At 33.1% G+C, this 24,521-nt stretch overlaps 3 protein-coding genes across 3 annotated transcripts; all 3 read left to right on the top strand.

The window, feature by feature from the left end:
• Positions 1-1,347: 1,347 nt before the first annotated feature.
• Positions 1,348-2,803, top strand: LOC138135077 (odorant receptor Or1-like). The gene is made up of 6 exons (XM_069053717.1): positions 1,348-1,867; positions 1,923-2,157; positions 2,214-2,313; positions 2,385-2,489; positions 2,541-2,696; positions 2,753-2,803. The coding sequence occupies exons 1-6, from the start codon at positions 1,348-1,350 to the stop codon at positions 2,801-2,803; spliced, it is 1,167 nt and encodes a 388-aa protein (XP_068909818.1).
• Positions 2,804-15,679: 12,876 nt separating this feature from the next.
• LOC138135076 (uncharacterized) lies at positions 15,680-17,468 on the top strand. Its single transcript, XM_069053716.1, has 3 exons — positions 15,680-16,566; positions 17,217-17,372; positions 17,415-17,468. The coding sequence occupies exons 1-3, from the start codon at positions 15,997-15,999 to the stop codon at positions 17,466-17,468; spliced, it is 780 nt and encodes a 259-aa protein (XP_068909817.1). The 5' UTR covers positions 15,680-15,996.
• A 3,867-nt stretch (positions 17,469-21,335) lies between these two features.
• On the top strand, positions 21,336-22,941 carry LOC138135870 (odorant receptor Or1-like). Its single transcript, XM_069054819.1, has 6 exons — positions 21,336-21,892; positions 21,942-22,179; positions 22,229-22,328; positions 22,381-22,485; positions 22,536-22,691; positions 22,742-22,941. The coding sequence occupies exons 1-6, from the start codon at positions 21,358-21,360 to the stop codon at positions 22,790-22,792; spliced, it is 1,185 nt and encodes a 394-aa protein (XP_068910920.1). The 5' UTR covers positions 21,336-21,357; the 3' UTR covers positions 22,793-22,941.
• Positions 22,942-24,521: the final 1,580 nt, after the last annotated feature.

Raw genomic sequence — 24,521 nt, 5'->3', positions numbered from 1 at the left:
TATCGGTTGCAAGTTTCACTTTACGCAATGCTGGTTTAGAAAAATTTAGACCTTAGGATTAATAAGTGAATATCGAAATAGAGAATCAAAAATTAGTACATTTTTAAGATTATTTTTTGGTGGTCACTATTTGAAATCTTCGAATGTTAGCGATGTCTTTCAATTGTTTAATATGATTTAATAGGTTAGGTAGCGTAGTCGAACCCGTGTACGCCCTTAATCCCCTACCCTCCCGATTACTTATAAAACTCAGGTAATGTGGTCCAACTCCCATACGCCCCTCAAAAGGTGTCATTTTGACATAATTTCCCTCCACCTTAGGTGTCGGGAAATTAATACTGTCAAAGTGACACTCGTTGTTACCTAGGAGAGCTTTCGTGTTAAAAATCGATCGTTTCAGAGCTCTCATGGAATTACAACCGATAGTTTTTAAATTTGCTTTTATTGTTAAACGTATTTGAATGAAAAAAAAAACACTACTGCAACCACCCGTTGTAACTCAAATCTTCTTCATACAATAGCACCATATTCTTGAACTCCACATTCGTGAAGTTCACCATTTTCACAAAATCAAAATAAACAACTATTTTCGCTCATAAATCGAACACAAATGCCTTTCCACGGTGCGATTATTTTAACATTGATGATATCGCAAATAACCAACAGACACACAGACAAGCTTTTCCACGAAAATGTTTTTTTAGCACAAAAACATTTAAATTGTCTCATACATTTTAGATGACGCTTTTCCATTCTTCTGCCAAGCGTTAACATTGGGTCTACAAAATGTAAAAAAATAGTCTTTTTGCAGAAAAATTATAAAAAAATCAAGTTGTTTGCTTCAATTTTATAATAAGTGATTAAAATTTATACGTGGTTTTCCATAACACTTTGTATAAAATCGCTGTTTCACCACCATTCTTGACTAGAGGTTTTTCCAAAGATAATAATCATTAATTTACTCAGGTACTCGTATATAATAATATGTGATATATTTGCGAAGTTCAGTGAATAATATTGACCACAAATTTGTGTTTTGTAATGGTAAATGCAACATACGACGTAATGCAGCTAAACCATAATAATTATAATAAATAACAGTGTTTGAAGCAAATGAAAAGAAATTAGGTACATTTTTTATTAATGCTGCTGGAAATTATTTTTCAAAGTTTACAGAATTATAGCTTTCTTATTCTTGGTAGCCTTTGATGTAAAATTAATTTCACTCTATTAATTAAAGGGAATCGGTTTTCAAATCGAAAAAAATTCTAAAGGAGATCTATATAAACCGATATTAAGCTTTCACTAAACGCAATCGTGTTCAGTGCGACTACAGTGTCAGGTTCAATGGAGCAAAGTTTCCGAATTAATCTACGTGTGATGAGAATATTTCATTTGTACCCGCCCGAAGAGTCGACTCGGTGGTTTCAAATCCGAGCATATGTGATGCACCTTTTGTTCGTAATGCCAGTTCCCACGTTAGGCATTCTGTATCTATTACTTGAAGATAATTTGGATATTGAACGAGTTAACTACAATGCCGCTTTTCTGGCTCAAACAACATGCTTTATTACAAAAATTCTACCCTTTATAAGAAATGGACAACGCATTAAACAATGTATTATGTTCTTCGAATCTCCATTCTTTGCGTTAAAGAATGACCAACACAAGATCATTATGAATAATTGTATTAAAATCTGTCAACGAAACACCTTAATTTTTTTTATATTTGTCATAGGATCTGTTGGTACTTGGTCCACTAAACCGCTATTTTGGCAAGGTAGAAACTTACCAGTTGATGTGTGGCTCCCTTTCTCAACTGTTAAAGCAACAAATTACTACTTCATTTATATTTTCTTGGTCACAGGTAAAGTATGTTTTGAAGGTACTTTTTCTGATTTTAGAGATTTATTTATGTGTAGGTGTGTTCTATACCTCATTTTGTACTGGAGTAATTGATCCATTAATCGCAGGCTTGGCATATCATGCCACAAGTCAAGTTATTATTTTAAAAGACAATTTGCAACATCTTGGTAAATCTGCAGACGAGCAAATTAACAGAGGCAACACAAATATACCTGAACAATCACTGACACAATCTGAACTTATTTACAACAAGATTCGACAATGCATCCGCCACCACAACTTGATTTTAAAGTGAATTTCTTTACTAGAATCAAGTCATAATTATTAAAGTCACATATCTGCTTCAGGTTTGTGAAAGAATATGAGGAATGTTTCTCGTCATCTGTATTCAGCCAAATTGCTGCGAGTGTATTTGTTATTGGTTTTTCTTGTCTACAACTAAGTAAAGTAAGACATTTAACATTCAATTTATTAAAATCCAGCCATTAGCAAAACTAATTTATATGTTTTGCTGTTAGATCCAATCGTTTGGTTATTACTTTCTTCAGTTGGTAACATATTTTGGTGTTATTCTCGCTGAGATTTATTTTTATTGTTATTATGGAACAACTCTCGCTGAAGAAGTATTTTTTTTACGATTTCCTTGCGAAGATAACTGTAAATCATGTTTTCAGAGTAATACCCTAACAAATGCCATCTACATGGGCAACTGGTATAACTATGATGTAAAATCTAGAAAAGCTCTGATAACATTAATGGAAGGTGCTAAACAGCCAATGACAGTGACTGCTGGAAAGATAATAGATTTATCGTTATCAACATTTGTCGCGGTAATTTTCCTCCACGTGTGTTATTATAATATTAGATATATCCTCATGGCTTTCAGATTCTGAAAAAGTCTTACTCATTGATTGCAGTGTTAAAAAATTACCAATAGAAAATGACATGTACCTACATATATAGATATACAAGTATCATAATTTTGTACTTCTAGAAATGGAGCTGGGCAAGAAATAACACAGAAATTTTATTTAAAATGGAGACATGAAATGAGAATAATAATAATTAGGTATCATGTACAGACCCATAATTCTACATAGTATAACGTAACTACTCGTATTTAAAGAAAAAAATACATGGATATTATTTAGTATTGGATATCAGAACCTGGTGCGGATCTGTAGCGAAAATAAAAATAATCGAAGGTAAAATAACAAGACCTAATTTTTTTATCGGATAAATTTTTCAATTTTACGAAAACTCGAGCTAAAGCTCTCGGGTCTAACCAGAATAAAAATGCCCAAATTCAACTGGTAAAATTGTCAAAGCAAAAATGTTTGAGTAAAAATTGGGACATTTATCAGATACAATATCACAAAACTTCCCATTTTTTCGGAAAATTTTGATTTTATGACAAAAAGTTTGAGTCTAATAAAATCAAAATTTTCCGAAAAAAAAATGGGAAGTCGAGTTATATTTGGCTAGACAAATTCCCGAATGAACAATTCAAACAAACATTCAGAACAACATCACAAAACGGAATAAAAATTAGTTTATATTCATCGTGGCACTTTTCCTGCAACAATTTACCTGTTGTATTCCAAATTGTTTTCACACTGTAGTCAATATCACTGCTGGAGTCGTTTCTACAAAGATTTTTTAAATCCATTTCGGAAAACGTTAAAATAATTTTCTGACATTTTGTTCATTAATTTGTGTTAGCAACAAAAACAAAAGCCTTGTCAACGTTGTTTTTCACGGGAAGGGAGATTTTTGTCGGCGGAAGACGCATTTTCTGACCATGACTAGATTTTTTCACGATATTCGGCACACTATTGGTCAATATCATCAACTATTTTCATAACATGAGTGAATTTGTCAGATTTAAAAAATTAGGTCGCGTTATTTTTGGCAAGATTAATTCCAGAATACAAACTTTAACGTTAATTATTTATTTATAATACTTACAGTTATTAAAAACACAATTATTTAAAACAATTTGTAAATCTGACAGAAGTAACATGAAATTTTATCCGCCTTTGACAGAAGACAGACTAGGTGACTAGGAGGATGATTTATCCGCGATAAACATTTTTGATTGGATGAAAGCAAGCGCTCTGATTGTCTGAACACGCACGTTTGATGTATGTTGGAATTAATCAAGTATAATTGTCCAAGTGATTGAGAAATTCCCGATAATTTTGTGTTGGTTTGGTGATTTAGGCCAAATTAAAATTATAATCAAGATATCAATTCATATTTAATAATACACTGTTTTTCTTTTGATTTTCCTCTTTTGTCAATTGTATTTCACTATTTCTTAAAACTGTTTCATATTTACGTCACCTTGACATTTAATAGAGATAGGAAATAGTTTTGAGAAATAGTGAAATACAATTGACAAAGAGGAAAACCAAGAGTGGCCGTGAAAAAGTATCGAGTAATTCCAATTTGATTGGTCCAATTTTAAAAAATAGAGCATTTTCATTGGTCAAAATTTCATGCCGAAACTGCTAACCAGGTCTTCATTGTTCTGATGATGCCAGATCATTGGCAGAACATGCGTTAACAATAAGTAATAATAGGCTTGGTGTTTGGGAAATTTAATTATTTTTATTTTTGTTATGTACAGCCGTTAACCAAAATAAAATAGGACAAAGTGTTACCTTAGACAGTTTCACAATTCAAAGTTTTGTGTAGTGTAACTGAGGCGTATGTGTCTCAGATTGCAACTTGATTTGACTTGACGATTGATTTACAAAAAGTTACGTTGTGTTTTTTCACTTGACATCTCGTCACTGTCACTTTGTTCAATTGAATGATTGTGAGTTTTTGAAATATTGTCGAATGATGACACTTATCAGAATTGTTATTTTATTTTTGACACTTTTGTTTCCTAAGAGATGGATTTCGCAAAAATATCGAATTACACAATCGAAATTTACTTTGTCCTATTTTATTTTGGTCAACGACTGTACCTACAGGGGTACTCGTATATTCTAATTCCACCATCAGACCTCAGGTATAGTTCTCCCAGAGCTGCAGCGATTTTATGGCAGGGTACCATTGTACAGAGTGTCTATAAAAGAACATATATCAAGAGTGCTGTGGAATTGTGCGGCTCTATACTTTTTTTGACCGAACTATGTCAAACCGTTGAAGCCGGTAAATTAGATAGATATCATTGATGTCAAATGACAAATGTCAAATAAATACGTTTTAGCGTCAGAGCGTAAGTTTCTCAGTTTAGTTCAGTTGTGAGTTCGGTGTCTTAGTTGTTTTCCTTGTGATTTTCTTCAACAGTCTTTATTAAGACTAAAACGATTTTCCGCGTAAGCGTGAATTGTGAATAATACCAGAAACAAGTTACGGAGTTGCGAAGGTAAGACAGTTATTTGTGTACGTTTACAGTAACTAATAAGCAATCTTTTCAGTAAACCGCAATGGTTTTATCGCTAGAGCAAAACACCTTCATTCTGTGCGATTCCATTCACACATTGTTATGATTTAGCGATCGTTATTTTAACGATCGCTTTTTTAAAATGATTTTTAAAGAGCTTGCTGATTTCTTAAAGCAAGTTGATGATCTCTACAAGTATATATTTGCTAAATTAACTTGATTTTTTTAAATTTTGATTTGGAAGTGATTTTCTAATTTTTAAAAAAATATTTAAAACAACCAATTTTCAATGTAACGATCGATATTATAACTATTTGGAAACAGAATCGAACTGAATGTGATGTCGTATTACCGAAATGTTACCCTGCAGAATGGAGAGTGGGTTTACTCGATAAACGCTTGCAAGGAAGAATTTTTTGCAAAATTTCCAAATTGCAACATCGTGGAAGCAAATTTAATTGCACACATTAGAAGGATTGTGAATAGATTTGTGGCAACTGAAAGTGTTGAAAAGGGTAAAGGTGTAGGAAGACCGCCAGTCAATGAAGAAATTGTTGAAGATTTACGCCAACGAATTGAACAAAGCCCAAAAAAATCTCTCAGAAAGTTATCGCTTGAGGCTGATGTACCACTTTCCACTTGCCAAAAAATTGTTAGAAAAAACCTGAACTTATATCCGTACAAGATCAGTACACTTCAAGAACTTCGACCAGGTGATTCTGAGAGGCGCTTAGAATAATGCAATTGGTTTTTAAACAATTTGAATGATGACAGGTTTGTAATGATGAATTGAATTAAACAATTTTAATATTAACTTTGCTTGCAGATTATTAGACATCAGTTTTTTTTCGGACGAAGCATGGGTTCATTTATTTGGATATGTAAATTCACAAAACTATAGAATATGGAGTTCAGAAAATCCACATGCATTTGTAGAAACCCGATTGCATCCTGTAAAGGTTGGAGAGTGGATTGCTGTCTCACGAAGGCGTTTAATTGGACCCATATTTTTCCATGAAACTATAAATGCCACTATTTGCACTATTGCAGAATGGATACTTTCAACACGACGGTGCTACAGCTCACACAACACAAGAGAATTTGGTTTATCTTCAACAATTTTATGGCAATAGAATTATAAGTAATAGATTAAATCCTGAATTTCCCCCACGTTCTCCAGATTTAACACCGTTAGATTTTTGTATATTTGGCCATCTAAAAAATGAAGTTTTTAAAAGGAGAATGCACACTTTGGAGGAACTTATGGAGGAAATAAGAAACTGCTGCAACACTATAGACCAGCAGATGCTGCAGAATATCTTTAACAATAAAAAGCAACGAATTAAGAAATGTTTAGAACATAATGGGGGCCACTTTCAACAATTTCTGTAAAATTGGGTAGGTACTGTGACGATTTTATCGGTCGGTAAAACCACTCGCAAATTCGTCCCCACTAATTAGTGAAGAGCGCCGACCCAAAACCTGCAAGCAACGGAAGAACTCATTCTCTTTTCCGTGCAAAGGTCCACCGAACAACACGTAATAATAACGTCTCGGAGGCGAAGGTCAAAGGACCGATTAAATTAACCGGCGAAAAGACAGGCTCGCGACCATTTAGGGATCGGAACCGGAAACGTCGAAGACGGATAAATTTCGGTACTAGCGTCGCAAGTAAGTACGACCTCGAAACCAAAATGGCGGTTCTCGCAGCTAGAAAATTTTCACTGTTCCCACAGGCGACCAGCAGGACTTTCCAAGACTCTATTTCAGTCTCAATCAACATTCCATCGAGACTCTCAATTTTCTCAACACCCACGACTCTCTCGAGTCGCTCAACTTCCACCACTCAGTTCTCCAGTCGCACCACCTCGTGGAGACACCCCTCAGTGAAGCCCAACCAGGGAGGAAGCGAGCCCCGACTCCGGAGGAGCTCCGTCGGCGGCTACCACACACATTCCGACGAATTATTACTGTCCACCCTCGAGCCACCTTCGGCCCCACTGAACCACGCGACGTCATTCAAGCCCGAACGAGGAGTGACCAGTACTCGCAATATCGCACCCTGCGCGGTGCAGAGACCGAGCAAGCCGCCCCTGTAATTTCAGGACCCAATAAATGTGCTGTCTTTTGAACTTTGGCATCTCTTTCTCCCTTCCGTACTCCAATCAGGACACCAGAAATCTGTTTGTGGCCGGCCCGCCTTTTGGGTCGTAATAGTACCCTTGAAATAGAGAAGACATAAACCCCCAAAAAGTGTTTGTTTTAATGACCCCGAATCTTCATTATGAGGTGTCTGCAGAAGTTATGTTTTGATAGTTCATACCTAATAAAAATGTGAATTATTGTTAGTCCATCGAGTATTACAAATTGGAAGTGATCATTCTTCAGACAACACTGTAATTAATGAAAGATAGATACAATGGCATGTGGTGTGTTCTGTACCTAAAATTTTGCAAGACATTTATAAATAGGAAATTGTTGGGATGACTGGAATGAAAATTGGAGTTAAATCTTGAATGAAATGATTCACACGAGTTAGTTGTTCTGCACATACAATAATTAGCACACGCCCATATTTCGGGAAGAAATATGGCTTCCTCGCTTGAGTATATAATTATTCGGTGGAGGAATTCGTATATGGACTTCTCACCCTTTAAAGAAAATGGATTATGTCAGGTATAGTGGAGGAACTCGGTGCAACCGACTCACAGTCATGTTCAAATAAATCTGGGACAACTGTTGTAACGTAACTCAATTTCATCTTCTTTTTTGGGTTTTAAATGTGACTTCGAGCAGTTTAAAAAAATATTTTGGCTAAAATTAACAATTCTATGGTCGTTAGTTTATCAAATAGTTAGAGTTTACAAATATGTACAGTTGCGGCCGTTGAAATCTCAGACAGGAAAGATTTAAACACTCTGTATAAATTCCGAAATTTGATTAGCGTAAACAGGATTTTCATCAAGGATTATAAAGTCAGTGTCAGTATTTGACATATTAGGTCAGAATCGCGCGTAACTTTTGAAATGCCGCAATTATCTGATTTGCAAAAATGTGTTTGACTGAGAGACGGTGTGACTATAAGAGCCATTGCGAGAGAAATTAATGTGGATAATGTTTGAGTGACATTTTGAGAAACGTCACTTTCAATACCATTTACAAAGCTAAAAGTTTGGCGATGTCAAAGTGTCTTAGTTTTCAACGGCCGCAACTGTACAACTATACCAGATTTATTTGAACATGACTGTACCTACTATTCCGGACACGGAATCTTGGCCATAACTGACATTTAACTGACAAATATGTGTGAACTGGCCTTTATTGAATATAACCCAACTTTTGACTCGATAATGCCATTTTTTTGCTTTTTTGATGTCAGAATAAAAACTTCAAAGTGATTTTTAATAACTGTCATTTATTAATGACACTAATAATTGGTTTACACAAGGTTTACATCATTTTTTTTAGAAATGTCAAAAAAATGTTGGCCAAGATTCCGTGCCCGGAATAGTACCAACTAAACCAATGTTTAAATAAATTACTAAAATTAAAGGAGAAATAAATTAAAATACAAAAATAATTTGTTTATTTTCCTGAAAAATAAATCCTAAGGAAGATATGAAGCAGTTGTAATATTAAGTTTAATAAAATAAAATTGTGTTATTGAACCACGATTGTCGAGGTTGCAAAGTTTGACATACATTTTGAATGAATTGAGAACAATTCGGTTATAGCTCTTAACGTACCTAGCAATGTTATGACTATCATAACTACCGCAGATGTCGGTTTGAAATCCGAGCTCGTAGAGCGAAGATTTTAAGACATCTAAAGTTGTTGTAATTCATAATCATAACATCCGTGGTTTGTTCAATAGTTTACCGGTTTCAGAATAATTATAGAGAATTTAAAACAATTAAATCCAAAAACTCGTTTTAAAATAGATTGAGTTGATCATGTTTGCATGTTCAGGTGTCATAGTTACATTTGGTTGTTTATACAAACAGACATTTCGCACAATGAGTTTGAATAATAGTGTTTTACCGGAAAACGTCTTAAATGAAGCAAAATAAGCTGTAAATAGCTTAATACCGGAAAAATCAAAAGGGAGGTATTTATCTGAAATCATAGAGACATTCAAACAACGGCAGGATCTAAATAAGGTTACAACTGTAAATGAACTGGTAAGTGCTCATATAATCTGCTTCAAAATCAAAAATACACCACCTGTTGAATTATCTTGGTAGAAAAAAAGAAATCCCTAGAATAAGTTTCATTTTTCTGGGTTGGCCTAACCTTCCGCCAAAATTTGACCTTCAGTGTGTCACAAATATCAAATTATAAAAATGCCTCGAAAAACAAGGAATCTTTTAACCGCTAAATTAAAGCGAGCGTTCATTAAGTGCTTCGAAGAATTTAAAAAACACGATAAACTACGACCAAAACGGCTGTCAACAGTTTTATTTCATAACCTCACGTTTTTCTGACACTTTCAAACACACTAAAAACAAAAGTTGGCGACGTTGTCGGTTGTATTTTCGAGGTAGAATGCAGTGTTGGTGGATTTTTGATTTTGAAACAAATTATAGTGTTAGTTCCGTAGCGTATTTAGCTTTTTGTTAATAGAGTCGGAGAAATAGCCCCTCATCAAAGTTTTAAGCGATTTGGAGCCTTTAAGGGGCTCGTCGAACAAAAAAACGTTGTATTCAACTCGTTCGTGTGTAAATTAAGGCCTTTTTTGGCACTCGTGGGCCTTTAAAACGCTCGTTTCACTCGCGTTTTAAAATGGCCCACGCGTGCCAGAAAAGGCCCAATTTACACACAAACTCGTCAAATAAACTACTATTGCCCACTCCTCCTACCCCCTATAGTGTTGGTAGGGTGTTTGATTTAAATTTTATGCCATCTCACGATAATTTTGATATAGTCTTCAGTTTACCTTTAGAAGGTTCTAATCATTTTACTTAAAATGCAGCCCGAATCAGTATAATCAGTAATAGAAATGTTGAGTGAAAAAGGAAAAGTTCTTTTAATTGTTCCGATTTTACTCTAAATTCAATGCATCTTTATACTGCGAGCATCCAAATATATTTCAGTTTATAGAAGTATTGAAAATTTTTCAGATAGATACAAATAAGAAGTGCATCAATTCCAAAAAAGGTTTACCGAAAAGCGTTTATTGATAAAAAGAAAAACCTGTCATCATTCAGATTGTTTAAAAACTTATTGCAGCATTCTAAGCGCCTTTCAGAATCACCTGGTCGAAATGATTGAAGTGTGATTTTGTAGGGATAGAAGTTCAAGTTTTTTCTAAAAAAATTTTGGCCTCAATCTTGCCCGCCGACGGATAGACCACAAATTTGGGAAATGCGAAGTATTCGTTGCTTTAAAGTTTGGACTTGAGATCCAGCATGGTGAACCCACGTTTCATTAAATGTAACAAAGTGATCAGAAAAACTTTACTAATCACGTTTAAACAAAGCTTCTGAAGAGGTGAATCTCTCTTCCTTCGGGAGTCAAAATTCGAGATATGAAATCTTCGTAAATAATAATACATGTTTATTAACGACAAATGCCATTTACAGTGGAAGAACAATAACCAAATAACAATTAAACTAAACACAATAACATAAACAAAAATAATACAATACTCATGACAATCCTAAACAGCGTTTCTTATACCAATTTTGAAACTACTATATTTAATATTATAAAATTCGACATTATGAGAATATAAATTAACATTCCTGCAGATTCTAGATAAAGGCGATCTTAACTCATAGTTAGTTTTATGATAAGGAACACTAACAAATGTACACTTCTGAAATTACATTAATGCACATGAAGTGAAAATAAGCCTAAGATTGAAGAACATGTCATCATAATAATTAATTACTTTAAAAAAGAAGCATAAATCCAATTGAATGCGTCCGGATCTTAAAGTACCTATGTACTTAACCCAAAATAAGCCAATATATTATCATAGTTACTTCTATCTAAATGGATGTGACATTTATAGCAGGCAAATTTTATAAGTTTTCTCAGAATTTTTTCAATTCTGTGAATAGCATTTTGGTACAGCGGACACCATATTAATATTATAATGTTGTATTCCAAATTAGACCGTACAATTGCATTATTATTATTATTATTATTATTATAAAATTAAAAAAAAAAAAAAAAAAATTTTATTTTTTTATTTTACAATTGCATTATTATTATTATTATTATTATAAAATATTTTATTATTATTATAAAATAAAATTTGTTACACAGTCTAGGACTGGTTTACAAATCTATGAGGGGCATGATGACCAACTCAATAGACCGGGACCAATGGCTTAACGTGACTTCCGAATCACGAGACAGAATATAGCCTTTTTTTTTTTTTTTTTTTTTTCTTAATTTCGCCCTGGGTCGGAATCGATCCCGCGACCCTCGCGTCCCTAAGCCGAAACGGACTCCCTTAGGCTATATTCTGCCTTTAATTTTTATTTTATTATTATAAAAAATAAATATTTATTATTTTTTATAATAATAAAATAAAAATTATTATTATTATTATTATTATTATTATTATTATTCGACTATCCCACCTCCACCCGGCGGCACGGCAATTTTGCCGGAGTACTTACACTATTACGGATAATACTATCAAGTAATAGTGCAGTGCTTATCAACATAATTACCGGCGTCTCGCCTCCGCATTTTGACTTTGTTGTGTATTATGTTCTGTGTCAATGTTAAGGAATTTCCTCACGATATGACATGAGTATAATAATATACCTTTTTGAATTTCAACCACTAATGTTTTCTCTAAGTCCAAAATTTTTAAATTTTTAAAAAGAGATTGTGGTACCATTCCTGTTGCTGAAATTATAAATGGTAAAATCGAAATTTTTTCTAAACACCAAAGATTTCTCATAGCAACGGAGAGTTCTAAATATTTATTAATTTTTGTATTATATGTCTGTGTTATATTGTGTGAATTTGGAACAGCTATATCTAAAAGATATGCTTGCTTTTGTTGTTTATTTAAAATAATAATGTCTGGTCTGTTATGCTGAATGTGAATGTCAGTTAAAACTGTGCGATCAAAATATAATTTGTAATTGTCATTTTCTAAACAACTTTCTGGTTTATAAATGTAATGTGGTTGTGTATCCTTTAATAAATTGAATTTAACTGCTAAATTCATGTGTATAATTTTTGCGAATATATCATGACGTTTTTTATATTCGCTTTGAGCCAAAACGGTGCAAGAAGAAATGATGTGTTCAATGGTTTCCCCTTCAGTTCCGCAAATCCTACATTTATCGATGATCGATTGTAAACCGCATATGTGTTTTTTATAATTTCTTGTATTTATAACACGATCTTGTATTGCAAATATAAAACCCTCAGTCTCAGGATGAATATTTGATTTTTTAAGCCATGCATGAGAAGCTTGAATATTAATTTCTGGCTGTTCTAGCTCTTTAAAATATCTCCCATGTAAAGACTTTTGTTTTATATTTGCTATAGTGTCAGGTATATTTGGCTCAACAATATCTGAAATTACATTATCACTTAAATTTAAAGGTGTGTAACCTTTATCCGCTGAAACCAAAGCATTAAAAAAAGTGTTATCACGAGCTCTATTGAGAAAATAATTTTTTAGTGAAGCAATTTGATTGTGTTGTAGAATTTCTAGATTTGAAAAACCCCTACCACCATTTTCGCGTGGTAAATTAAATCTTTCAATAGCAGATTTGGGGTGATGTTTACAAAATTTTGTAAAGAGAACTCTAGTTTGAATATTTATATTCTGTAAATTAGTTTTGGACCATTTTATAACACCTATTATTATTATTATTATTATTATTATTATTATTATTAATTTCATGCTCAACAGGAAAATCCCAATTAAAGAGCACGTATAATTCGACCTATACAAATTAAATATCCGACAAATCCAGCGATTTTAACACTTCAATACTACAGGAGAACAGATCAACAAGATCACCGACAGAGTTGGAAATATTGAGCATGTTGTTCAAAGGAGAAAATTTAAGAAAATCCGTTCTTGGAGTTGATAAATAGAATAAGTTTTTACTACGAGTAGTAATAGAATGCTTACCAACACAAAAATTAATCTGACTGAGCAGAGAACAGCAGTCAATCAAGTTATGAAGGATTTTGTACAAGAACAATAAATTCATTAATTTATTGCGTTCAGATAAAGTTTTAAACGAGAAACGTTCTAATAAAATGGTCTGTGAATATCCAATAGGAGGATAGCGTCCATCCTCTCTGAAACACAAGTATTTTAAGAATCTACGCTGCAAATGTTCAATACTAGCAATGTGAGCAGCATGATGAGGAAACCAAACAATCGACGCATATTCAAGTTTACTTCTGACAAATGATTGAAATAAGTATATTAATGTGGAGATATTAGAGAAATCTCTGGTATTCCTAATAATATAGCCATAGGTCTTCCAGGATTTTTTTATAACAGAGTTGATGTGGCCTGTAAAAGACAGCTTATTATCAAACAGCACTCCCAAGTCAGAAACCAATTCAGGTCTCTCCAAAACAGCACCATCAATATTATAATCAAATTCAATCTTTTGTTTTTTATTACTAAGAGTCATTACAATACATTTGGTTATATTTAACTGAAGGCTATTTCGTATGCACCAAATGGAGATTAAATCAATATTATCCTGCAACCTGACACAATCACCAAATTCTTTAATAGACGTAAAAATCTTCATATCATCTGCGTACAGCAAACAGGATACTGAAAGATCCTCAATTATGTCATTAATAAAAATATTGAAGAGTAGCGGTCCCAACACAGATCCTTGAGGCACACCAGAGGAGCAATCAAAAACATTAGAGCGGTGTCCATGAACACTAACAAACTGTTTACGACCACTCAGGTAAGAATACAAAAAATTTACAAAGTTGGAAGAGCAACCCAATGTCTCCAGCTTTCTGACAAGGATTTCATGGTCCAGCCTATCAAAAGCTTTTGAAAAATCAGTATATATCACATCAGTTTGGAGGCCCAGATCCATTGAATTAGCTACATACTGTGTGAAAGTACATAAATTGGATATCGTTGACCTACCTCTCACAAAGCCATGTTGTGACTATGAAATATAACTTTTAAAATGAAAAGACAAGGTATCTGATATTATGAATATAACAACACAAGTGCTCTCAGGTTGTCAAACTCACTACATTGACGAACCATGAAGCCTAACATTTTGTTTGACTTCTTGACAATATTTTCAATATGCGAACAAAAAGTAACTGTGCTATCCAGTATTATTCCTAGGTCGCTAATTTGGAACAAACATTCTAAATAGTATATTAAAGAACGAGATTTATAAGGGTTGATTTGGCGCACGAGTCCCAAGTGTAGAGTAGGGGAGTTTTCAATGGGACGAGTGCGCCAATACCCTTATAAAACCAGTTTTTTATGTTATTTTTTACAATTGGCACCCTTGTTTTAATTTTTAAATAAGAAAATACATTTTCAAATTCTAGGGAATTTCGTATTAATTGGTAATTCAACTACATCTTCAACAGATGTTAAAAAGTAGAGTTTGAACATTAATATTGGAAGTTTTTTGGTGTAATACACTGAAATATTGATAAAAATTTCATTAAAGTACAGTGTACTTTTATAAAGTCATAAACGACTCTTAATAACTGACGTTTATAGACGTATTATAAACGCAAATTCTAAAAACACTATTATGAATATAATAACTTAATAAGATAGAAGGGTAATAATTTTCTTTCTAGAGCAACGAATTACTTTGCACTTGGAGATATTAAATTCTAGACCATTGGACTCACACCATGAAACCACTCGACACAAATCATCCTGAATTCGTACACAATCATGTTCAGATCTAATGTTGTAAAAAAGTTTTAAATCATCAGCGTACAGCTGATATATATCGAAATATCGAATATATAATATCGAAAACAACACAGGGTCCAAATGAGATCCTTGAGGAACTCCAAAAGTCACTTTAATTTTCCTAGATCTATGTGAAGTAATGCGCACAGTCTGTTTACGATTTCTCAGATAAGAGTTGATCCAAGACTTCTATTTTAAAACAATATTACTTGTAAAGCTAAAATATCGAATTTAAGACTTCGTTGAAATAGATACACAATAAATAATTGCGATGTTTTGGAAGCTACATTTCAGAGCTTACTATGTTAGAGCCAATAAATACTGAACACCTCTTGTAATTACAAATCGTAATTTATAAATATTAATAATAAAGGAATTGTTGAAAATTTGGTGTTTTTACCATATTTTGAAAACCACTAGTTTCTTACAACTACAAGTATAAAATACACAATTCATTTGGTACATACCTGTTCTTAATGTTTAGAGAAAAATTACCTACTTTTTTTCTACCTTAATGTACAATAGAATTTTAAATAATACAGCAATAATGTAGTATTTGTGTTAAAAGCACGTAACTGAAAATGATGGGCACGACATTGTATTATAATCACAAAGAAAGGAAAGGATGTAAATCTTTTATTTATTAATGATTCTATGGATGACTTTCAAAGACAATTAAATTAAAGCTCCCGTCTCCTTTTCATTCTTTGATGTAAAATTCATTTAACTCCATTAATTAGAGGGAACTGCTTTTTACAAAATAAAAAAATTAAAAGACCATCTATATAAACCTAAGTTACGCTTTCAATAAATGCAATTGAATTCAGTAATTATGACAAACTCTAGTATAACAGAACAAAGTTTCAGAATAAATTTAAGAGTGATGAGAGCTTTTCAGTTGTATCCACCTGAAAACCACACACCGTTATATAAAATCAAAGCATATTTCGTGCATTTTGTGTTCGTAATGTACATTCCAATTTTAGGAATTTTATATTTGTTGCTTGAAGAACACTTGAACATGGAACGTGTCAATTATAACGCTGCATTTCTGGCCCAAGTGACAGCTTTCTCAGCCAAATTCTTACCTATCATCAATAATGCACATCGTATCAAGAAATGTATTACTTTCTTCGAATCATCGTCATTTAACGTAACTAAAGCGAAGCACGGAAACATCTTAAATAATTGCATCCAGATCTGTCGAAGAAATACTCGTATTTTTTTGGTCTGTGTGGCTGTTGGAGTTACTAACTGGGCAACGAAACCGTTATTTTGGGAAGGGCGCAATTTTCCAACTGATGTATGGCTACCATTTAATGCTACTTCACACATTACAGTGTATTGTTGTTTTTATATTTACTTGGCGACAGGTAATATGGTAATATGTCTAGATTTAGATATATAAATTTTCAAGCTATTTTTCAGGAGTGTATTTATCGGCGATAGCTGCCGGAGTGGTAGACCCTTTAATAGCGGGTTTGGCGTATCATGCTACGAGTCAAATTCAAATCCTAAAAGACAATTTGCAACATCTGAGTGAATATGCAGAAGAAGAAATTTCCAAGAGTGACATTAAAAATGAATCCGAGCATCAGAGGCTGAGGTCTGAAATTATCTACAACTCAATTAAGCAATGTATAAATCATCACGATTCCATCCTGGAGTACGTAAAATATTGCTTTAAATCATAATCAGCTAATCAGTAAACCACATTTTAGCTTTGTAAAAGAATTTGAAAAATGCTTTTCATCATCCATCTTCTGTCAAATTGCTGGGAGTGTTTTTGTTATTTGCTTTTGTTGCTTACAACTGAGTAAAGTAAGATATTCTAAACCAACCATTCAATTAGAAATGTATTATATTTTAGATCGAATCATTTGGTTACTACTTTCTGCAATTGATATCATACTTGATTGTCATTCTCGCCGAAATTTATTTTTATTGTTATTATGGATCAACGCTATCTGACGAAGTATATTTTTAATTTCCTCATATTTAACATTTAAATACTATCAATTTTATTTTCAGAGTGACACTCTTATAGATGCCATCTACATGAGCGAATGGTACATCTACGACGTAAAGTCTAAAAAAGCTCTGATAACCCTAATGGAACGTTCAAAACAACCGATTACTGTAGCAGCGGGAAAACTCGTGGAGTTATCATTGATAACATTTGTTACGGTAAACTTCCTTATATTGAATTTTAATGGTCTATACTTCCAGTTTTCAGATCTTAAGAAGGTCCTACTCACTGATAGCTGTAATGAAAAATTTTGAGTAAAATATTTTTAGAAACGGTCAATGAATATTGTTATTACGTTATTTTATTACATTCAACCCATAATTATTTCTGATTCTGAAAATGATTGAAAATTGTACGTCATAGAAAAAGTATCATATTGTACTCACGTGTAATGGGTATTAATGTTTAGAATTAATAGTCTGTCACCCAACAGCCAACAAACTAAAATGAAAAATTTTAACGGTTTGATATTTTTTCTTGATATTTTAAAAATACTTGAACATCCTTAACAAATTTTACCAGACACTCTTCTAATCTCCATCTAAAACCGAGAAAACGTTTATATTTCTTCATACGTTTAGCGTGTTAGTATGTTAGACAGAACAATCATTTTAGAAAATCATTAGATGTACCACATACAATATTGTAACCTACAGTTTATTAATAGTAGACTACGTCCACTGATAGAATGCATTTTTTTTAAATATCCTTAGATAACAAAATTCCCAAACCATAACATTAAAATATTAAGAAAGTATCATAGATTGTGTTGGTAATATCTTGAAGCATTCGCGCCACTGATTCTCATTGGTTGTTATTAAACCCACGCGAAAAATATTTTTCTTAGGATTAACGCTTGTTGCTCTTTTCCAACATTAAGCTGTCTTTGCAATTTCTCTTCCAAAAAGACATTAAACTATTTATAAATCCTAAATAACGTAAATCTGAATAGATAATACAATTAATTCCTGACTAGTTGTCAGTGGGGTCGAATGTGTGTGGAAAGAGGTTAATAAGTTAATTTAATCATTTTGAATTTAATGAAAAGGACTTTGCCGGACTTGTTGGATCCTCCTGATGACCTAGAATTTTTTTGGCACGTTATATCGGGACCACACTGTATACATACAGTGAGTTTTTTATTTTACTGAACATACGCCAATGTTGGAAATGGACAAGTCAGTGCACACCATATAGGCAACCAAACTTACACTTAGCCAAAAAAATAATTCAAGTATTTATCTATTTTGGTGTTTTGTCAATTCTTGTACTCAGCTTGTTGGATGTTACTCTGTGATGTTACTTTTACTGTAACCTGTTAGTTTTATTGAGTTATTATGATAATAAGCGCTTTAAAGTTTCAATGGACTTGTAATTCGACAAATCGACAGATTCTAATAATAAATAAAAAGTTGAATAGCCGTTTGCACCAGTTTCGGTTAAATGTCTAGGTTAGATAACCACCGTTAAATTAACCATCGTGTTAACCAGAACTTGCATTGTACCGTTCAACTTACAACAAACTGTTAGGTAATCGGGAGATACGTTTGGCAACGTCTCAAAATTAAACAAAATCATGATTTTTGAATTTGTCATTTTATTATGTCACATGAATGGTGCTTGTGTTGTGCGAAATAGATTCAAAATGAGCCAACAAAAAGATGAAAAGAAGAGGGCACGGGCTCCTAACTTTTCACCGGATGAAAAAGTCGCACTGCTGAACCTAATAAAAAAATATTATCACATTATTGAGAACAAGAAAACAGAGGCGGTAACGTGGTAAGATAAAAGTAAGGCATGGGGTGAAATTATAAAGAAATTGAAACAATTCAATTAGCAATTTTACAAAGATCCGAGCAGTTACAAATAAAAATGATTGAAGAAACTGAACGAAAATTGACAATTCAAAAGAGAAGAGAAGAAGAACTACATTAATTTGAAATTAGAAAACAAGAGTTAGATGTGGCGATAATGGAAGCCCAATTGAAATTATTATTAGAGAAAACTAAAAACAAATAAAAACATTCATTAATTTTAATATAAGTACGTTAGTTCAAAATATAAAATTAAAAAATCACTATTTTGTTTACAAATTTGCAAAATATTCTATTAACATTTCTCTGGTTCCATAATGAACTGGAGCTTCTACTCCTTCAACGGCTGCTATTTGTCCTTTGTTTATTTGAACCTCCAGATCTTGCTCATTTATTTCTTCAGGTGCTGGAGGTGCATCGATGTCATTTGCTTCTAGACAAATATTGTGCAAAACGCTTGTTGCAACTATAATTATTAGCACCTTATTAATTTGTAGTTTACAACCACATGCTAATATCGGAAACATTCGTTTTAACATTCCAAAACATCTTTCCACTACATTACGAGTTCGAATATGGCTTTCGCTATACAGCAGTTCTGCAGTTCTTGGGCGTAGCAGTGATGTTAATAAAAAACTAGTGTTAGCGTATCCGCTAGCACCTACAACGAGACAAATTACATCAAAGAAATAACATGAATCGACGTCGGAACGCCACTTCATCTAAAGTATCAAAATAATTATTTCTTTCGTAAATGTGTCGAGGAATTCCATTTTCCAAAAACTCTAGTACGTCGAGATCATCGTCTTCTTCATGAATATCAAGATTTATCACTTCTGCGAGATCCATAATTCCAATCGATAACACAAGGATGACACAATCATGTAACCGACACTTGAACCGCTACTCAGAGCACTGGTTAATTTTCTCTGGTTAGGATGGGCACTAACCACTGGTTAGTAAGTGGTGCAATGACAGTGGTGTTTAAAGTAGTCTTTATCTGTCGTTTAAAATTTAACCGCTACTGATGCAAACGGCAATTAAATACAGAAACGTTTATTAATGAAACCTTGCACAGCATTTACAACACAAGCAAATTTAAATAATGCATCTGTAAGTTTGGTTGCCTATCTCAAATGATTGACTTGTTCACTTTAGAACTGACCATAACCAGTTTACATTGTATGTTCAGTGAAATAAAAAACTCACTGTATGAGTATTATCAACTATTGCAAAATAAAATGTCTAAAGTGTTTTGTATTTTGCAACTCCTGGGTAAAGGAAAAGGAGCAATGTGGAGGAGTGAACTGAGATGTCTACGTTTGCGACTAAACTCAAGAAACGACCGTCGCAAAAAATTACAAGTGATACGAAATGTTTTTCGGCAAAATGTACACCGCATTAAGAATATGCTCATCAGTCATCAGCAGTCTTTTGTGTTTATGTGCTAGCGAGGGATTACACAAAGTTGTACTGGTCGACTGTCCGGTACTATTTTGTCCTAACACTGGTCATCAGTAGGTAACACATTTTAGATATCTGAAATAAAAAGTTTTTGGTAAAGTTATTACATATTAGGTATCAAAAATATAGATGGTATTCCATATTACCCGATTCTCTTTTATCTAAATTATAACACATATACTTATAAATAAAAAGATCTTGAAAATTATTTATATTCTAAAGAAATGCATTACCCTTTGTTTGATTAAAAAAAAAACAAATTAGCTGGCAATTACGAGTAAGTACAAAGGATTTAAAAATGTATACCTACATGTATCGTGTGATCAGATAAATTTCAGATCAAGAGTGCTTTGAAATGTTATTTACGTATTTCACTGAATGTGTCGAATGACAATCCAAAGCACTCTTGACCTGAAATTTATTTCGATTGGAACACAGGTAGTTGACTAAAAAATAATGTTTAAAAAAATGCCAAACATACATTGAAACCCTCAGATCTCTGGGCGCAGAACTTCAACGAAAAAACACCTTACAAAATTATTATTATTATGAAAAATCAAAACGTTTCTTTAACGAGCACGCAACATAGAACCACAAAAGACAATGTCGTCTAACGATAATTAAATAACTATGCCCCCAACAAAAGAAAAGGAAGTAAATGTTTTATTAATGATTCTGGGGATTATTTTTCAAAGTCAATTCAATTAGAGCTTCCGTGTCTTCTTTAGTCTTTGATGTAAAATTAATTTAACCCTCTTAATTAAAGGCAGTTATTTTTCAAATAAAAAAAAAACAATCGAGACAGCGTCTATAAAAGTCAAAGCTAAGCTTTCATTGAACGCATTTGCATTCAACAGTTACAGTAATGTCTCGCATAATTGAAGAAAGTTTCAGAGTAAATTTACGCGTGATGAAAGCTTGTCACTTATACCCGCCTGAAACACACACACGTTTATTTAAAATTCTGGCTTATATAATGCACTTTCTGCTTGTAATACCAGTTCCAACTTTAGGAATTTTATACGTGCTGCTCGAGGATGACTTGAATATGGAACGTGTCAACTACAATGCCGGTTTTTTGGCCCAGACGGCATGTTTCATTACAAAACTACTACCTTTCGTCAGATATGGACGTCGTATCAAAAAGTGTATTCATTTTTTTGAATCACCACTATTTGTCGTGGTCAAAGAAGAGCACAAAAAAATTATGGACAAGTGCATCAAAGTTTGCCAAAGGAACACACGAATTTTTTTGTTTTGTGTGGCAGGAGGTGTTACTAGCTGGGCCACGAAACCTTTCTTTTGGGAGGGTCGAAATTTCCCAGTTGATATATGGCTACCGTTTAGCGTTAGCACCGACATCACAATTTATTGTACTCTCTACTTTTTCATTGCAACAGGTAATGCATGCGTAAAATTTGATATAAACTTATTTGCAACAATTTTCAGGTGTGTATTTTGCTTCACTTGCGACGGGAGTGATCGACCCTTTAATTGCGGGTTTAGCATATCACGCCACAAGTCAGATTAAAATTTTAAAAGACAATTTGCAACATCTCAGTGAATATGCAGATGAAGAAATTACCAAAAGGGGTATTAAAAATCAATCTGAGCAAGAACAGTTAAAATCAAATATCATTTACTATAAAATTCAGCAGTCTGTTAATCACCACGATGCAATTTTGAGGTATTTATAATATTTACATCGAATTTATACTCAATTCACCCCATTTTAGATTTGTGAGAGAATACGAGGAGTGTTTTTCATCAGCGGTGTTTAGCCAGTTTGCTGCAAGTGTTTTTGTTATTTGCTTCTCTTGTCTTCAGCTGAGTAAGGTAAGACACTCAATTTTAATTGTTTAAATACTAATAAAATTGTATATTGTAGATCGAATCTTTGGGTTACTACTTTGTTCAGTTAGTAATGTATTTCAGTGTAATTCTCGCCCAAATTTATTTTTATTGTTATTATGGTTCAACACTTTCTGAAGAAGTATTTTTTTCTCATTTTCCTTCTTACATTTAAGCTAAATTTTGTTTTAGAGTAATTCTCTCACAAATGCCATCTACATGAGCAACTGGTACAACTTCGATGAAAAATCTAAAAAAGCTCTAATAATATTGATGGAACGTTCGAAAAATCCAATCCTTGTAACGGCAGGAAAAATATTGGATTTATCTTTAGAAACCTTTGCGACGGTAATTGATATACAAGTGTACAGAAATATTTTTCATTCATTAATTTTTAGATTTTACGAAGATCCTATTCACTACTTGCAGTGTTAAAAAATTATCAATAAATAATTATTATTTGTGGGTGCTCAAAAATGACAAAGTTAAAGTCAGAGGCTTAAATATTTTGTAGTACACCTAGTTAATCTTACCAATTTCTAATTTGTCTATACTGTGTATTTATTTATTTTTTTGTTGTTAAATATTCGACTCTGTAATTCACTGTTTTTAAACATATATTTTTTTTCCAACATCGATTATGAAAATGATACTTTCATCACTCAATTTACAGCCGGTTCCATAATAAAAATTAAGTCACCTTTAACCGAAAAAGTACACTTTTGTTAAAAAAGTGTGGTCCATAAACAACATTTAAAGTAAAGGTCGACCTTATTAGTAGTTATTAGAAGTAGTAGTTAAAGTTTCAATTTCGGATTTTTAATGCCATTAAAGGGACCTTACATTCGATGCAGCCAATCAGAAAATTATCGCTCACGTCAAATCTATGTGTCAAAATAATACCTAATGAATGTAGTGAAAATGAATCAGAAGCACAGAAAACCAAGTGTATTTACGAATTGTGAGCAATTTAACCCGCATTCCCAACGAAAGAATTGGAAATCATCGTTTGCACACCCCATACTGTCCTCTACAACATTTCTTGTCTGCGAAATTGATTCGTTATATAAATTATCTGCAGGAGTTTGAGCTTCTTGTAACTTTCTCAGAAGAAACGGCTCTATGGCACTGCTACTGTCACCAATGAGCATATTCTCTTTTAACCCGACCACTATTAAAAATTGTTTTGTCATGGGTAGATCCAGGCCAGCGAGTTCCGATTTTTTTTATTTTCAGATTAGTATTAGAAATTGTTTGGACGTTAAGGGCAAAATATCCTTTCCTGCACCTAAAGATTTCTGCGTCCTCTCCTCGAGGAGATTCCATTATCACTAATAGTAATGTGAAATCAATAGCACCAATTGTTCTAGGAAAACTCGCAATGTTATAAAACTCTTGGGCAGTTCTTGCATCTCATTATGGCTATTGTATGTACAAATGAACTGTTGACGCAAAGAAACTATTGCTGAAGACACTCTCTTCACTATTAGACATGCATATGTTTTTGAAATTCCAACAAAATCACCTGCTGACATAGTACCTGTTGCATAAAATCTTAATGTCAGCAACAACTGTGTCATCGATCGTATACACCCGCCCCTTAAAAAGTGTTTGTTGGAGATAATATTTCATTCACTCACACCATCTGGTATGGAGCACTTTAAAAGAACAAAGCCTTCATCCTTGCCACGTACAAAAAGTACAAGCCCTGGAACCAGGAGATGTCGTGCGCGACAACAGTTTTATGCTGGGAAAATATATGTAGAACAACCAGAATTTTTATGGGTTATTTTATTTGTGCATTTAAAACACCTGGTCTATAACCAGCCGATAAATTCGGTAAAAGAACTAACTGGACGAGTCGTGGCATCTTGTGCCCAAATTCGGGAAGATCGTGAAGTTTTTTCAAGGCTTCGTGCATCAATCGCGTGGAGAGCACAGGTGTGTATCACGCATCAAGGACATTTTCAGCATTTACTGTGACTATATCATTCATTATTTTATAAACCAACTAGCTGACCAGGTGCACTTCGTATCACCTACAATCGCTGTTCGTTAGCCTCGCTAAAACTCAAAAACGGTTTCACCGATTTGAATGTTTTTTTTTTGTAATATTTTGATTAGCTATAATTAAACCTAATCAACCTCGTAATCAACCTTACAACTTCAATTCATTGA

This window comes from Tenebrio molitor, chromosome 7, assembly GCF_963966145.1.
Source record: "Tenebrio molitor chromosome 7, icTenMoli1.1, whole genome shotgun sequence".
In the NCBI taxonomy this organism is placed as follows: Eukaryota; Metazoa; Arthropoda; class Insecta; order Coleoptera; family Tenebrionidae; genus Tenebrio; species Tenebrio molitor.
The sequence above is the reverse complement of the archived record's forward strand: the minus strand, read 5'-3'. Positions and strand labels throughout refer to the sequence as shown.